Below are 14,216 nucleotides of genomic sequence, written 5' to 3'. Positions count from 1 at the left end.
ACCTGGGATTAAAATATTATACAATACAATACCTGTATCGCGATTTAAAGGCTTAAATATTACAGAATAATATCATTCGCATAGCATTTTGAGAGTTCTAGCTTTTGGCATTTTTATTTTTGACTAAGGATTTGCTGGTGATCTCTTAGCAATTAATTATGTTTATAAAATGTATGGTATTTGGTTCAGTAGTTTATACATAGATAAAATAATGCCATCAAAAACATTCTGTAAAAACCTCAAGTCTCGCCGTAAAAAGTGGTGAGATCTATATAATACCAAGTCGATTAATCTATTTAGTCTCTACTTAAAGGACCTTCTGTCTTAAGTTATTACGTATGTTATTATCATGCCAATTAAAAAGAAATACCTTTAGAACAAATAGACCGACCTGGCCATCGCATGATTTAATTATTACTATATATCACACTACACAGCACGACGAGAAGTTAATGCTCCTGAAATGTTAATGGCGAATTTGTGTTTTCTTGCGATGACCAAGTCGATCTATTTGTTTTAAAGGTATTTTTTTTTAATTGGCATGATAATAACATACGTAATAACTTAAGACAGAAGGTCCTTTAAGTAGAGACTAAATAGATTAATCGACTTGGTATTATATAGATCTCACCACTTTTTACGGCGAGACTTGAGGTTTTTACAGAATGTTTTTGATGGCATCTCACTTCTTTTTGTAGAGCGAACATAAGTCCGATTTGTATGGAAAGACGTTTTTTTTCATAATTCAACATATTTTCCTATGGGAATGTTGTTCAGTTTCATGGGCTAAACACCCTTACCCACCCTATAACCCCTCCCGTTATGCCTCATATAGTAGGTACCTATTTATTTCATTTTCTACAGTAATAATAATTTATTAACTGCAAATGTAACCTTGTAATCTTATACATTTATATGGGATTACAAAGTTATTGTTGCAGTTGGTGTATTTAGAAAACTGGACCGAAATTAGAAAATATTAAATTTTTCCCATGATTAAGACACTAAACTCTATTTGTATTCTAAATTTTAAGCTTCTAAGTCTGCTAGAAGTACCTTAGACTTTTGATGATCGGTGAGTCAGTGAGTCAGTGAGTCAGTGAATCAGTGAGTGACAAAATTCAAAATTTTAACAAGTTGTCATTCTTAAACTACTGGTTCAAATTGGCTGAAATTTTAAATATACCGTGTTTATACAATGACTAATTGGTTGCTGAAAATCCAGGCTTCTTGTTTTATCCACAACGAAATTATAGGGGTGTCGAAAATAGCCCGAATTGCTTCGAGAAAAGGTTGTTACGGCCGTGCCGCTTTTTTTTTGCTCGACTTGCGGGGGCACTTCCGTGCCCCCAGATTTCAATAGACTTCCAGTAAATTTTAGATACACTATATTACATAATACATATTTATTTACACTATTTTATTTGCTACTCGTGTCTCTATTTTTTTTTACACAATATATATGTATTTTCATTTACATTATGTATTTATTTGTAATTTCGGTCCCCGGATAAAACTTTTTAGATAATAGCTGCTGCAATAATATGGAGTGTGAGAAAAGGTCGTCCAATCGAATACTATACAAGGTACCAGAAAATCGATTATGAGCATAATTTTAACTTTTGAGACAATCAGCATTAACATAGACTATAATTTGTGTTTATTCCATTCCTAGTATATTATTAGCTCACTTGAAATTCATCGGAAACCATAAATAAATTACACGCATTAATCTTTTAACCTGTATTATATAAATCATTATCATGATACATCGATAATGACGCACAGACTGAGTTGTTTGCTATATAGCCGTCGGATAACTACTAACAGGTTCGCTACAGGTTACACCAGTTTGGGATAATCTTTTGATTATTAAATTCATAACATCTGCTTCGTTTCCGATATGTTATAAAATACTACTGTGTTGCTGACGGCTTGATTAGTTTCGGTAGCAAATAGTCTGTTATACAGCTTCCCGGTTGTATGAGAGCCGAAGTTTGATTAATATCAGCGAAATTGGTGATGACAGAAAAAGGTGCCCCAACTTGTTTCGGCTAAACGTTTATTAGACAACTTCTTTTTTTGAACTCTATTAATAATAATGGCGGTGCGTTAAGCTCTAAGAAAGATGATTGTAAATAGTTATTATAGATATTAAAAGATCGCTCGAGAAATTTCGACGAACACCTATAATCATTAAACTGACGCAAATAGTGAAGTGAGTCTCTACAGTAGAATCTTGTTCAAAATAATGGGGTTTCACTATGACAATGAATTTTTAAAATAAAAAACTGAGTGATTCGGAGCATGAGCTCCATGAATCCCTCTGTTACAGTTCTCCAGGCTCTCTCACTTTAGAAACCATTACAAAAATGTTACTCAATTAAGTGAGATCGGTTTCTTATAGGATTCATGAATTTAAACGAAATGAGTCAGGCAGCAGACAAAATTTTAAGATAATTAAATTGAAAAATACGCACTTTAAACTACCAGACGTACAAAAAATATAAATAAATCAACATCCCATTAACAATACAGACGACACTTACGTAATAATAAGCATTGATCGCTTTGAACAAAAGTTTTCTAGACTGTTTTCAAATATAATTAGTTATAACAAAAGTATTGAACAAAAACCATACAAAGTAGTTTAGTTCTTTAAATATAGTTAGTTTTTACCACATTTGTATGAAACCATCTGCTAAAAGATGTTTGTTATTACTCATAAAGTCTTTACGATCGCATCGTTAGGGCTCTACTTGCTGAGTCAGATATATCTATTATCGCCCTTGTGAAGTTTTAATATCAAAAGGGAATAAGTTGCGGCCACCCGGTCGTGCCCTCCGGTGGGCAAACGATCATTGGGTTAAGCAACGTTAGCACGGACTTTGCATAGAAGGATACGCAAAGTGAGAGTGCTCGTAACAGTCGGTCCAGGTTGTTGTCAATTCAGATAAGTCGTTAAGCCATGATGGCCTTCGGGTGGTTTAAACAACCTTGACCACTAACCATACAATAAATAAAATAAATAAATAAATCAACTACGGCTGTTCTAGTGTTTGCTTCATAATAATTATCAGAAAGAATTTATCGATATAAAATCTTGATTGTAAGTTTTTTTCGCTTATGTTTATTGAAATAATTATTGACTACTCTTATATAAAACGAATAATTGAGATGATTGTGATCTATGTGACGCACTCGGAAAGTTGATTTTTGTGATTATCGAACAGATAAAGATTACATTACATGATATAGTACTGTGTAACCGCAACACATTAACAGAGATTAACAATGTATTTTAAAAAGCTTTGCTGGACCCGGGAATCGAACCTCATGATCAGCAGTCGGATACGCTACCGTAGTACCACGTAGTCGCTAGTACACTTTTTGACTACCACTGAGGTAGTCAAAAAGTATAGGCTATAAACTATATTATACCTATTATTTATTAAGTAAGTAAAAATTCTATTCAGTACTTTGGGCATGATTGTGTTATTGTGTACTTTGAGCAAGCATCCAATCAAGCATACAAACATCCAAACATTCGGATTGGACAATATAGACAAGAACTGAATCTTCAATTTTGCATTTCTTTCAACACATTCAGTTACGACATCATTCTGTCAAATTTACTTCCAACCCTTTACCTCCTTTCATGCAAAACTTTCCAACAAATTTCATTATTTGTACAACGTTACAGTCCCTTGGTAACGGTGTAAGCAGCTGTCAGGCTGACCTACAAACCCAACACAAATCTCTTCCGAACACCAAAGAAATTCCCTTAGTTGACCCTCATAACTTGTACCTTTTCCCGTAGTTAAATCTCGCACCGAGGGAAGATAAATGTACCGGAGATATATGTATGTTGCTCTCTATGTAACTATTGCCTGTTTTATGAGATTTGTAGTTTGTGATGGCGTGAATGTTATCGCTTTATTTGGAATATCGCTAATAGGTACTTGTTTATATGAAACCCTTAAAATCGCATACGTAATTTTGAGTATTATAGGAAAGGAATTCCGACAACAACCAAAAAGGTAATCCAGCTTCGGAACTCTTTATTTATGTTGTCGTTGTGACCACTAGAATATTTGTTTTGCCTCAAAATCGTAGATAGTCAGCGATTCACTGTAGTGTGAGTATTCAAATTCTCCATTAACCGGGTCCTGACTGAGCGAGCAGCCTCGCGAGGCAATATCTCGGTCCCGCTCTTTTCGACCTGAAAGAAAAGAGACCTAGATAATGCCTCGCGAGTCTGCAGGCTCAGTCAGGTTATTTTCATAATTAAATTTATAAAATGGATACTGCTCCCTCGATTGTTACTTTAAATCGTGTATTATTTGCCAGACTCATTCTTTGGCAAATAATACCAAGTTCATTGAAATTCAGGAAGAATTTAAAAGCACGACGAGTCTAAAGGAAGAGTTTTTTTAAGGTCAATCCTCTTTTAAAATATATATTTTAACATCAATTTAGTTTGAGAATAAGTTTTTCTAGCGTTATCAATTAATTTAAATCTGGTTTTAATATATTTTAAATGCATCGTCTAGACAGTTCCTATGTTTTTAAAATTGTTTTTTATGCTGTATCGTAATATAATAAATATCGTAGCCGTCGTAGTGCTTGTTATTTTATAATATTGTTTGTCTCATAAATACATCAGGCAGACAAAAACAACGTGTCGAGAGAACGAAGCTTTTGAAGGGAAGAACTCTTTTTGTACAACCTTAACGTGATATTTGACAGTTTCTATAGCACAATTTTCAACAATTGTAACGAGTATCGAGAAATTGACATAATGTACTGCCAAATAGTTTCTACGACGCCCGCTACAGGTGCTGACCCGATTGTTTAACAAATGTTTTCGATAGCTAGCTGGTTGTCGGTACACGAGAGTGGTAAAAATTAAGGTACTGGATGGTTAAATACCTTTAAAACCTTGCTATCTTTTTCAGGAATTATCTTGGCATTTTTCAAAGATTATTCCCTATTTATCTGTCTGATACGACAAAATGCTAAATAATAAAATTGTCCGTTTTAAGTGAGGATGTGAAGCTTCAACATTTTCTTATTGTTTCATATGAATTAACAGATTTAACGGCGGCAATCACTTTGTCTGTAAATAAACCGATGACATTCATAGCCACCATGTGTTTCTTGCATTCACGGTGTGTTGACGTTTTTATACTCTTACGCACCGTGTGAAGAACCAAAATAATTGGGACTTTATGTTTTATTGCATTACCAACGCAGTGTTTAGTGTTGATGACAGCTTCATGACGAGTTAATAATATTTATTTAACTTGGAATATTTTAATTTGTTTATTATGGATTGAGATTACTAATTACCGTAAATAAATCATTAAAGTAAAAATATGTGTCTTTTCTTTAGATATTTAAGATTTACGACGAAGAAGAAGATATGATGGCATCTAAATAAAGTGACGAAGGCTAAAAAAAGCATTTTAAAAGTGGTAATGTAATTTTGACGTACGGCTTTCGAATAAAGCAACTACTGATTGCTATTGATTGCAAGATAAAAAAGATACTTATTTCCCAAGATTATTTGAATTTAAATAAAACTGCAAATACTGTAGGTGATCAAGAAAAGCAAATAAAACCAAAGATGTAAATTAAACTTATTTATTTTAAGACAATGTGTCGAAGATTCAGCCAGGAAAATTATTGTTTTACCAGCTTTACGGTCAGCAACAACTTGAATAAGTTACCGCCTCCAACATTCATTATTTATAACAACTTAAATATGTTAAATATTGGTATAGGAACATTAATCTTGGGCCAGTTCATCAGCCGGGACATTATGGAACAAATTCTTGACATTTTCAATAATTTCTGCAACGACAGCCTTCACTATTGGTGGTCCGACTTCGCGTACAATTTCGTTGCTACTCGTAGCGATCAGTTCACGGGCAGCACGACCTGTAGAATAAGAATTTTGTTTATTATATGCAGAATTAGTCTATACTGCATTCCCAACGCTCCTTTTCCTTATTATTCAGCTTGTATTGTATAATTTTAATACAAGTTTTAATTCCTAGTCTTGGTAAAAAAAACCCTTTCCCTATATTAAAAATCCATCTGTTCTGAAAGTCGAACGTTTCTAGCTATAGTAGCACCAGAACCTGCTATTCAAGCTAGAAGCGAAGATGGATCGCAACAAGTAACTTTAAAATTTTAATAAGATATTTTTGTAAAAGAATATTTTTACCAAAATTGACCCTGAATAAATTGCTCAACTTAATATCTTCAGTTCATAACTTTGATCAATCTATTCGAATCTATCCTGTTTATTGCGAGACTTTCAGATATTTTCCGTAATCAAATCCTTATATTCATAAGTAAAGGTTGATATGTTTTTGTATACGTATGTACCTAAAAGTTCGTTGCCATTGAAAAGGTTTTCTAGTTCAATGGTAGATTTCTCCTTAACGTCATAGGAGTGCGTCCAGCTCTTGATGTTCCAGTGCTTTTCTCCGTCTTTGCCGATAGAATCGGCCATGTCTACTTCAGCTGCGATTGTGATCTTTCCTGCAAATAAATTTATTTTAATTTTTATGTCCAAAAAATGTTTACCGCATTTATTGAAGCCTTGCAGAGTCTCCAACTTGCCAGCGTTTAGCTAGCGTGGTGGACTCAAGTCTTGACCCCTTCCGCGATTAGGAAGGAGGCCTTTGTTTGTAAAGTTTTGTTTCGTGAATTAGTCATAAAGGAGGTCGGATTCATAAAGATACTGAAATATCGGAAATGGTGTATTTATTTACGATTAAGAAATCTTTGATCAAAATAATAACATTGACGTCACATTAACGTCACTAATTACTTCCTTCTATATAGTTTTCGATTGTTTTTAATTAATATGTTTTACTAATTCAAGCTTATTTTATTTCTGGTATCTCAGAAGTACGGTTTGCAACTGATTTATAATACGAATTTGTAATAGCAAATCATAGCTTTTATTAAAACGTTGTTTCTGAAAATTCGAATTCGTATCGCTACTTTTGTTGTCGACCGTGTTTAGCAATATTTACATCGTAATTCCTTCCTGATCCAATAATCAGTTTAAAAAAAATTAATATTCATAAGAATGAACCGGTTTGTATGAAAATACAAGCTATTCCGCTTGTTGTATTTTTAGTTCAGACCAGTGATGTTGCAAAAGGTAAAAACAAAAGCAAATTGACACAGAAACTAATAATGGTAACTCGAGTTCAATTTCAAAAACCCAATGTGGGAATAACACTTTCATACTGATGAAACCTTACTTATCCAAAAAAGGCTCATATGTTTTGTATATCTCTTTTAATTAATTGATGTTTGAATTGTTACAACATAGGGAGGGAAATGACATCGGCGCAGGTGGAGCTTGCCACAATATCAATCTTTTGTTTATGCATTGTTAGAAGGTGCTCGAGAACTAGTTCTCTCGATCGCTTCTTTGATTTACAGTCTTTGTCGCGACTTACTTTTGTACTATTAGAGGCAGTATTATTATAGTCCGTTTAATTATTATTTTTTTTGAGTTGGTATTTACTTACTCAGTACAACATGAGCCTTTCCTTTGCCTTCGATGGGCAAAATGAGCAGCTGTCCAGTCATTTCGTAATCGGCAACAAAGTCAACTGTGCACTGCAGTTTCACAAACAGCTTTGATTTTTCTACATCACGCCTGAAAAAGAAATAAACATTGTAATATTTCGCAAAATGATTTACATTTACACTAAATGCGCTTTGAATTTAACAAATCATTAAAATCTAATAGCGTTGCTAGGTTCATAGCTTGCTATTTATATAATGGAAAATTGCGGCAAATAGGTATTTAATTTTTAAACGTATTCTGAGTGAAGTCAGCGGTTAAACCTGTCAAACATCGTGCTTGTTATAGCGTAGAGCTTAAATACATCCACTTTTGTGTATTTACAAATAAGTCCATGTATGTATGTCATATAGCCAATACCAAAACCTAATTGGTCATACAATAAGATCAAAATAAAATACTTACTGTATTTTCTTTACGACACAACCCTTCAGTCCGGTGCCAACTACATCATTCAGTACTAATTTTAGTCCTTTTGAACTGGCGTCCAAATATTTGATACGTAGAGGATCTAATTGTTTCACTCCAAGTTCTGGGATTCCTGCCGCTACGACGGGGATCGCGTTCTGTGCTGACACTTTCATACATTTCGTGTCATCTGATTTGCATTTCGTGATGAAAGGTGCTGTGGAAACAAGATAATCATGTATTTTTGTGTTACTATTATGATTTATGGTCCTCCATCGTAATTATTTTTAGCAATTTATGATGGTCTCTAAGAAACTATAACCCATAAGAATTTTAAAAATACATATTTTTTAGTTCTACAGTAATTACTTAAACTTTTTTTAAAAGAATGTAATAAGGTGGTTTACTTCAACAAGATGCCTATTTGCTGAAGCTATATAAAAAATAAAATTTACAATTACTACCTATTCTTTGATAATCCATGACCAAAAGCCTGGTCACCAGCCAGTAACATTGATGCAGTCATAAATATAATAATGTTGCACATAAATTATGGTAGAGAGCACTAGCCCTATACACCTCAATTACCAAATAAATAATTGTCTCTATGACATATACCACGTCACCAAAGCTTTAAATGTTGTATTTAAGTTAATCAATCTCATAATTTCAAACAAACACTGATTAAATTTTGATAACATTCAAAATTAATTTAAAATAGTAAGGAAGTAAAAAACGAAAATGTAAATATAGCAAATGTCAGTATTACAGGAAGTGAGGAGAGGTAATGAGTGCAATGTCATTTTATTAAGTATTTTTAGTTTACGAGAATACTCTACTGTTGTCACTTTTGTAGGGCAAATGCGGTCAAAGGCCTCATCTTAGACCTTCAATCTTGCATGCGATAAAATCTACGAAAATTTGATCTTTTAAAGGAATTGTTTGATTTTAATTTTTAATCGATCATTTTGTTAAATGCAATAAAACAATTGGATTTAATCTTTTCCTTAAATAATAGACACAAAGCAAGTCCAAGCTTGTAATAAATATTTATGTATCACACATATATTTATTCCTTAATAGTCTTGTGTCAAGAGAACGCGGGAACCGAACCCACCAACTTTGATCACGGGGGTCGCGACGGTGTGATCACTTTAAACATTGTACCACGGACGTAGCTATGCCTCCGTATCGCAGTGGTTGAGATGGTCGCCACGCCGCTACCAGTGCGTCGAGAGGTCTTGGGTTCGACTCCCACACGGAACAATATTTGTGCCATCAACTAATAGTTGTTTTGGGTCTGGTTGAACTTTATGTCCGTTGATTTTATGTTGTAAAAGTCCTACACAAGAGTAATCTTAGTGCTTGTCTACTTTAAATAGATAAAAAAGATTTAAGAAATAATTTTATTATTCGAGATATTTTTCTAACTTGACTGAGTGTTAAAATCATTCATGCTTTATTTATTTATGTTAATTCTATCTACGCGCCATGTCATATATGTTTGGTTTTAAGTTAGGATCAATGACATCAAATATTTTTGTACCAAATAATAGTTTCACAAAATATCTCATATTCCATTTCTGCTATAAAAATCATTATTTTTAAAAATAAACACTATTTGGGGAAAATGGCGAAGTAAAGATATATAAAATATTTAATTATTATTTTAGACATATCTTTATTTCTTTATTTTGATGGTTTACTATGTACATGATATGAAAAGAAAATAAAGTGAAGAAATAAAAAACGAATAAATTAATACACACCCGCCCCACCGCTGGCCGAATAAACAAAGAACACTAAAAATAAAAATCTCGACAACATATTTCCAATTTTAATATTTTCTCACTAGAGCACAACTGTTTGGTTTCGAGTTATTCCGCGCTTATAAGGACAACCAAAGATCCACTTTTATATATAGGATAATTAAACATATCTACCTATACGTAAGCGTGTAGACAAACAAGTTTTTTTATGATCAGGCTTTTATTATATACATTTTTTAGACTATCTTAATAGTACATTGACATGGTCTTCGCTTTTTTCTGTGTAAAAGTGCGGGCGGGGTGGAAGTCCTAAGTGGTTTGAATGGAACAATCTGGACTCGCAGCCAAGTACCGAAGTTGAGTTCACGCATTGCTACATTTGATCTTACTTACTATCTACACAGTGGAATGTTCTAATAACAAGGGCCTTGTGTAGCATTGAAAAAGTAAAATTGGCTAGAAATTATGTCATCTTATATTTTAATTCTAAATTAAGATTGCTTTACTACTTACTAAATAAGCTGTAAATAAATAAGAATCACTTAGAAATACAGAAGAAACTATTTACAAATTATTTTTGAATTGTGTTGAAGTTTTGTTGTTGCTAGGGAAAATATTATAGAAAATGTGTTGATAATTACTCTGCAAAAAAACAGATTTTTTAGATAACGGTATGTATTTTAAATGAAAGGCTTTTTACATTTCAATAGTATGAGTTAGTAATGTTGGTCCTCCAAACCATATATCGCAGTCCAGAATTTGATATTCGAAGTAACGGGAAATAGGGTTAGCTTCCTAGGGTCTAACATTTGTTTTTAAATGGTGCAACGATGAATTATAAGAGAAGTTACAAAATTTTGCTCTCTTATGGTTTTGTCTTGTATATAAACAAAAATCAAAAATCTGGGGGCACGGAAGTGCCCCCGCAAGTCGAGCAAAAAAAAGCGGCACGGCCGTAACATCCTTTTCTCGAAGCAATTCGGGCTATTTTTGACACCCCTATAATTTCGTTGTGGATAAAACAAGAAGCCTGGATTTTCCGCAACTAATCAGTCATTGTATAAACACGGTTTATTTAAAATTTCAATTTGAACCAGTAGTTTAAGAATGACAACTTGTTAAAATTTTGAATTTTGTTACTCACTGATTCACTGATTCACTGATTCACTGACTCACTGACTCACCGATCATCAAAAGTCTAAGGTACTTCTAGCAGACTTAGAAGCTTAAAATTTAGAATACATATAGGGTTTAGTGTTTTTATCATGGGAAACATTTAATATTTTCTAATTTCGGTCCAGTTTTCTAAATACACCAACTGCAACAATAACTTTGTAATCCCATATAAATGTATAAGATTACAAGGTTACATTTGCAGTTAATGAATTATTATTACTGTAGAAAATAAAATAAATAGGTGTAAATAGGTACCTACTATATGAAGCATAACGGGAGGGGGTATAGGGTGGGTAAGGGTGTTTAGCCCATGAAACTGAACAACATTCCCATAGGAAAATATGTTGAATTATGAAAAAAAAACGTCCTTCCATACAAATTGGACTTATGTTCGCTCTACAAAAAGAAGTGAGATGCCATCAAAAACATTCTGTAAAAACCTCAAGTCTCGCCGTAAAAAGTTGTGAGATCTATATAATACCAAGTCGATTAATCTATTTAGTCTCTACTTAAAGGACCTTCTGTCTTAAGTTATTACGTATGTTATTATCATGCCAATTAAAAAAAAATACCTTTAAAACAAATAGATCGACTTGGTCATCGTAATATACGTAACATACGTAATAACTTAAGACAGAAGGTCCTTTAAGTAGAGACTAAATAGATTAATCGACTTGGTATTATATAGATCTCACAACTTTTTACGGCGAGACTTGAGGTTTTTACAGAATGTTTTTGATGGCATTATATATTTTTATATGTACAATAATATTTGTAGACAAATATGTATTTATTAAGAGCCCTTAATTATCAAGAGAAAGGTCTTCAATAGGTACAGCTTTGAAGAAAATGTTAAAATTTTTGATAACTTTTGTTACAGAAGCATGAAACATAGGGTCACCAATTTCTCTCACTATTTCATTCCCACTATTCAAGACGACTTCAGAAGCTGCTTGACCTGTAACAAAACATCAGAAGTAACTACAGAATTTTGAACAACGTGATTTTGTACATGCAAATGAGAAAGCTATAAAAAAAGTCTCGCAGCAGCTCATTCGTAAAAAACTATGGGATACATAAAATACTAAGTCGCTTTTTATTTTAAAATTACTTGACAATTTCATTATCAATCTCCAAGATTTTATTTAAGTCCTAAATCTTATTAGTCCTATTGGAGACATGTACGACTTTCGAATGATAGTAAAGGATATTATTAAAGCTGAAGATTGTAGAATAACAAGAAATTTGAGTGTTAATGACGTCATCACTATGGTTCAAAATATCAATACACCTTCTGTAATAAGAACAGCTTTCAATTAATAGTGACGCAGCATCAGTAAGCAAGATATTTTTATTTAGTAAATAGGATTTTTTAGGCGACTTAAAAGAAAACTTACTCAATGCCTTGTTACCCTGGAACAGGTTCTCGAATATTACATCAGACTTTTCAATAAGTTCAAACGTGTATTTGAAATTCGTGATGTTCAAATGTTTTTTGCCGTCAGCACCGTAAACTTCCTTTAGGTCCATGTCAGCAAAAATTTCAACTCGTCCTAAAAATAAATAATTTAATATCGTGGGACAACTCACATACGGTCATTTGATTCCTAATGACCTAAGCACAGCGATAGATACTTCTAAATACACACTTATACAGATAAATTAACAACCAGGCTCAGAACATATTTATACTCGTGCTCATCACACAAAAATATGTCCCGGGTGGGATTCTAACCCACCACACTCGGCACTACAGTAGTTGCGGCGAGGCCGCTTTAACCACTGCGCCAAACGTGCAGTTGATAAAAATGGTAAACTCTCCGGAAATTATGATTTAGCAGAATATGGATAATTTATAGCAATAACGTTTTATAAATAAAAATCAGGACACATAATAAATAGGATGGAAGCTTGAAGGAGGCAACAACATAAAGACCACTGTAAAATAGTGCGATTTTCTGCTGTCGGTACTGCTAAGTATCGAGAATTTTATATTTTTAATGGACTGCAAAACGGTTCCTTCTAGAGCGGCTGCCTGTCGAGAAATTTTGCCTGTAGCGGGCTCTGTAGGACTATTTCGGCAGAAATTTTGAATGTCAAAATCTCAATACTCGACAGTAACGAATATAGAGAATTGCGCTACAGTTCTTCATAATTTTTTGCTAGATAGCTAGTCACTTGGCGATAGCAGGAGGAAATCGTCTTAAAAAAAGGCTTGTAGGGATTTATATGTACGACAAGTAAGGCAAAAACTACATAAAAAATTTATAAACTTACTTAGGCGGACGGTTATAGCTCCACGACCTTCCACATCAAGTGCTAAGACTCTTCCAGTCAACTCATAGCGTCCAGTACAAAACGTGGAACACGTAAGTTTTACGTACAATTTTGACTTCGATGGCTCACGACTGAAAAAGTTAAATTTAAAGATATTGAAAACTGATCCCGTAAATGATGTACTGAGGTAAATTTTTGCTGCAAGTTATTTTCCAGAAATAAGGTAAGGCGTTTGACCAAGATTTTATTTTATAACGGTTCACAAAATATGGTAGCTATTTTTGTATAATCGTATCAAAAATTCCAGAAATCTCACAAATCAAATCCTAATTTGTTTGTTTCACGCATATTATCAACATGTTTTCCTCTTCCACTCATCCCTTTCAGCCGTCCACTTTGTCTTCACCCCTTTCAAATCATCTTTCTCACAGTCCATCCGTCTCTTTTTTGGTCTTTCTCTACTTATATGACCGCTTACCGTATCTTAAATACCGTTATAAACTCGTAGCATTATTATTCAAATAAGTTATACTCACTGGGCGTCGAGAGGTCTACATTTCTTCAATCCCATCACTGTGACGTTTGTCAAAATAAAATTCAAATTTAGTTTGCTGGAATCCACAAAATCAAACCAGGCTGGATCCAATCTTTCTACGCCAAGTTCTGGTATACCTGCCGCAAATATTGGTATTCCAACAGCGGTATTTGCTTTTATACACTCTGCGTCAGTTGATTTGCATTTGGTGACGAATGTTGCTGCAATCATAGTTTTCATTATTTAATAAATTTATTTTACCCCCGATTCCCCGAGATAAAACGTATTTTATGTGTTAATTCAGTTCAGAAATTACATGTACCAGTTAAAATGTATGGCGTCACCGTTTCGGCACCGTCGTGGACATGAGGCAAATATTTAGTTTTTGAAGAAAGTAACGAAACATTTTTACTGATATGTAGAATTTGTGAAG

The 14,216-nt window shown here is 33.4% G+C and overlaps 2 protein-coding genes across 2 annotated transcripts; both read right to left on the bottom strand.

The window, feature by feature from the left end:
- Nucleotides 1–5,632: 5,632 nt before the first annotated feature.
- Nucleotides 5,633–9,932, bottom strand: LOC142976146 (circadian clock-controlled protein daywake-like). The gene is made up of 5 exons (XM_076119395.1): nt 9,796–9,932; nt 8,024–8,243; nt 7,560–7,690; nt 6,397–6,552; nt 5,633–5,943 (listed from the first exon to the last, which is right to left on the bottom strand). Exons 1-5 carry the CDS (start codon nt 9,851–9,853, stop codon nt 5,792–5,794), a joined length of 717 nt encoding a protein of 238 aa, XP_075975510.1. The 5' UTR covers nt 9,854–9,932; the 3' UTR covers nt 5,633–5,791.
- Nucleotides 9,933–11,774: 1,842 nt separating this feature from the next.
- On the bottom strand, nt 11,775–14,014 carry LOC142976282 (circadian clock-controlled protein daywake-like). Its single transcript, XM_076119571.1, has 4 exons — nt 13,785–14,014; nt 13,249–13,379; nt 12,369–12,524; nt 11,775–11,929 (listed from the first exon to the last, which is right to left on the bottom strand). The coding sequence occupies exons 1-4, from the start codon at nt 14,012–14,014 to the stop codon at nt 11,775–11,777; spliced, it is 672 nt and encodes a 223-aa protein (XP_075975686.1).
- Nucleotides 14,015–14,216: the final 202 nt, after the last annotated feature.

Source organism: Anticarsia gemmatalis, chromosome 10, assembly GCF_050436995.1.
Source record: "Anticarsia gemmatalis isolate Benzon Research Colony breed Stoneville strain chromosome 10, ilAntGemm2 primary, whole genome shotgun sequence".
NCBI lineage: Eukaryota > Metazoa > Arthropoda > Insecta > Lepidoptera > Erebidae > Anticarsia > Anticarsia gemmatalis.
Note: the sequence above shows the minus strand (reverse complement) of the source record. Positions and strands in the feature narration are given on the sequence as shown.

Bases quoted from the DNA above. Each gene is read 5' to 3' on its own strand.
- LOC142976146 (XM_076119395.1), bottom strand. From the start codon at position 9,853: ATGTTGTCGAGATTTTTATTTTTAGTGTTCTTTGTTTATTCGGCCAGC. The intron at 8,244-9,795 runs GTGTGTATTAAT...TTGTTTCCACAG, and splicing joins TTCGGCCAGCGGTGGGGCGG to CACCTTTCATCACGAAATGC. The intron at 5,944-6,396 runs GTACATACGTAT...CTTATTCTACAG, and splicing joins CAATGGCAACGAACTTTTAG to GTCGTGCTGCCCGTGAACTG.
- LOC142976282 (XM_076119571.1), bottom strand. From the start codon at position 14,014: ATGATTGCAGCAACATTCGTCACCAAATGCAAATCAACTGACGCAGAG. The intron at 12,525-13,248 runs GTAAGTTTATAA...ATTTATTTTTAG, and splicing joins AGCTATAACCGTCCGCCTAA to GACGAGTTGAAATTTTTGCT. The intron at 11,930-12,368 runs GTAAGTTTTCTT...GTTTTGTTACAG, and splicing joins CCAGGGTAACAAGGCATTGA to GTCAAGCAGCTTCTGAAGTC.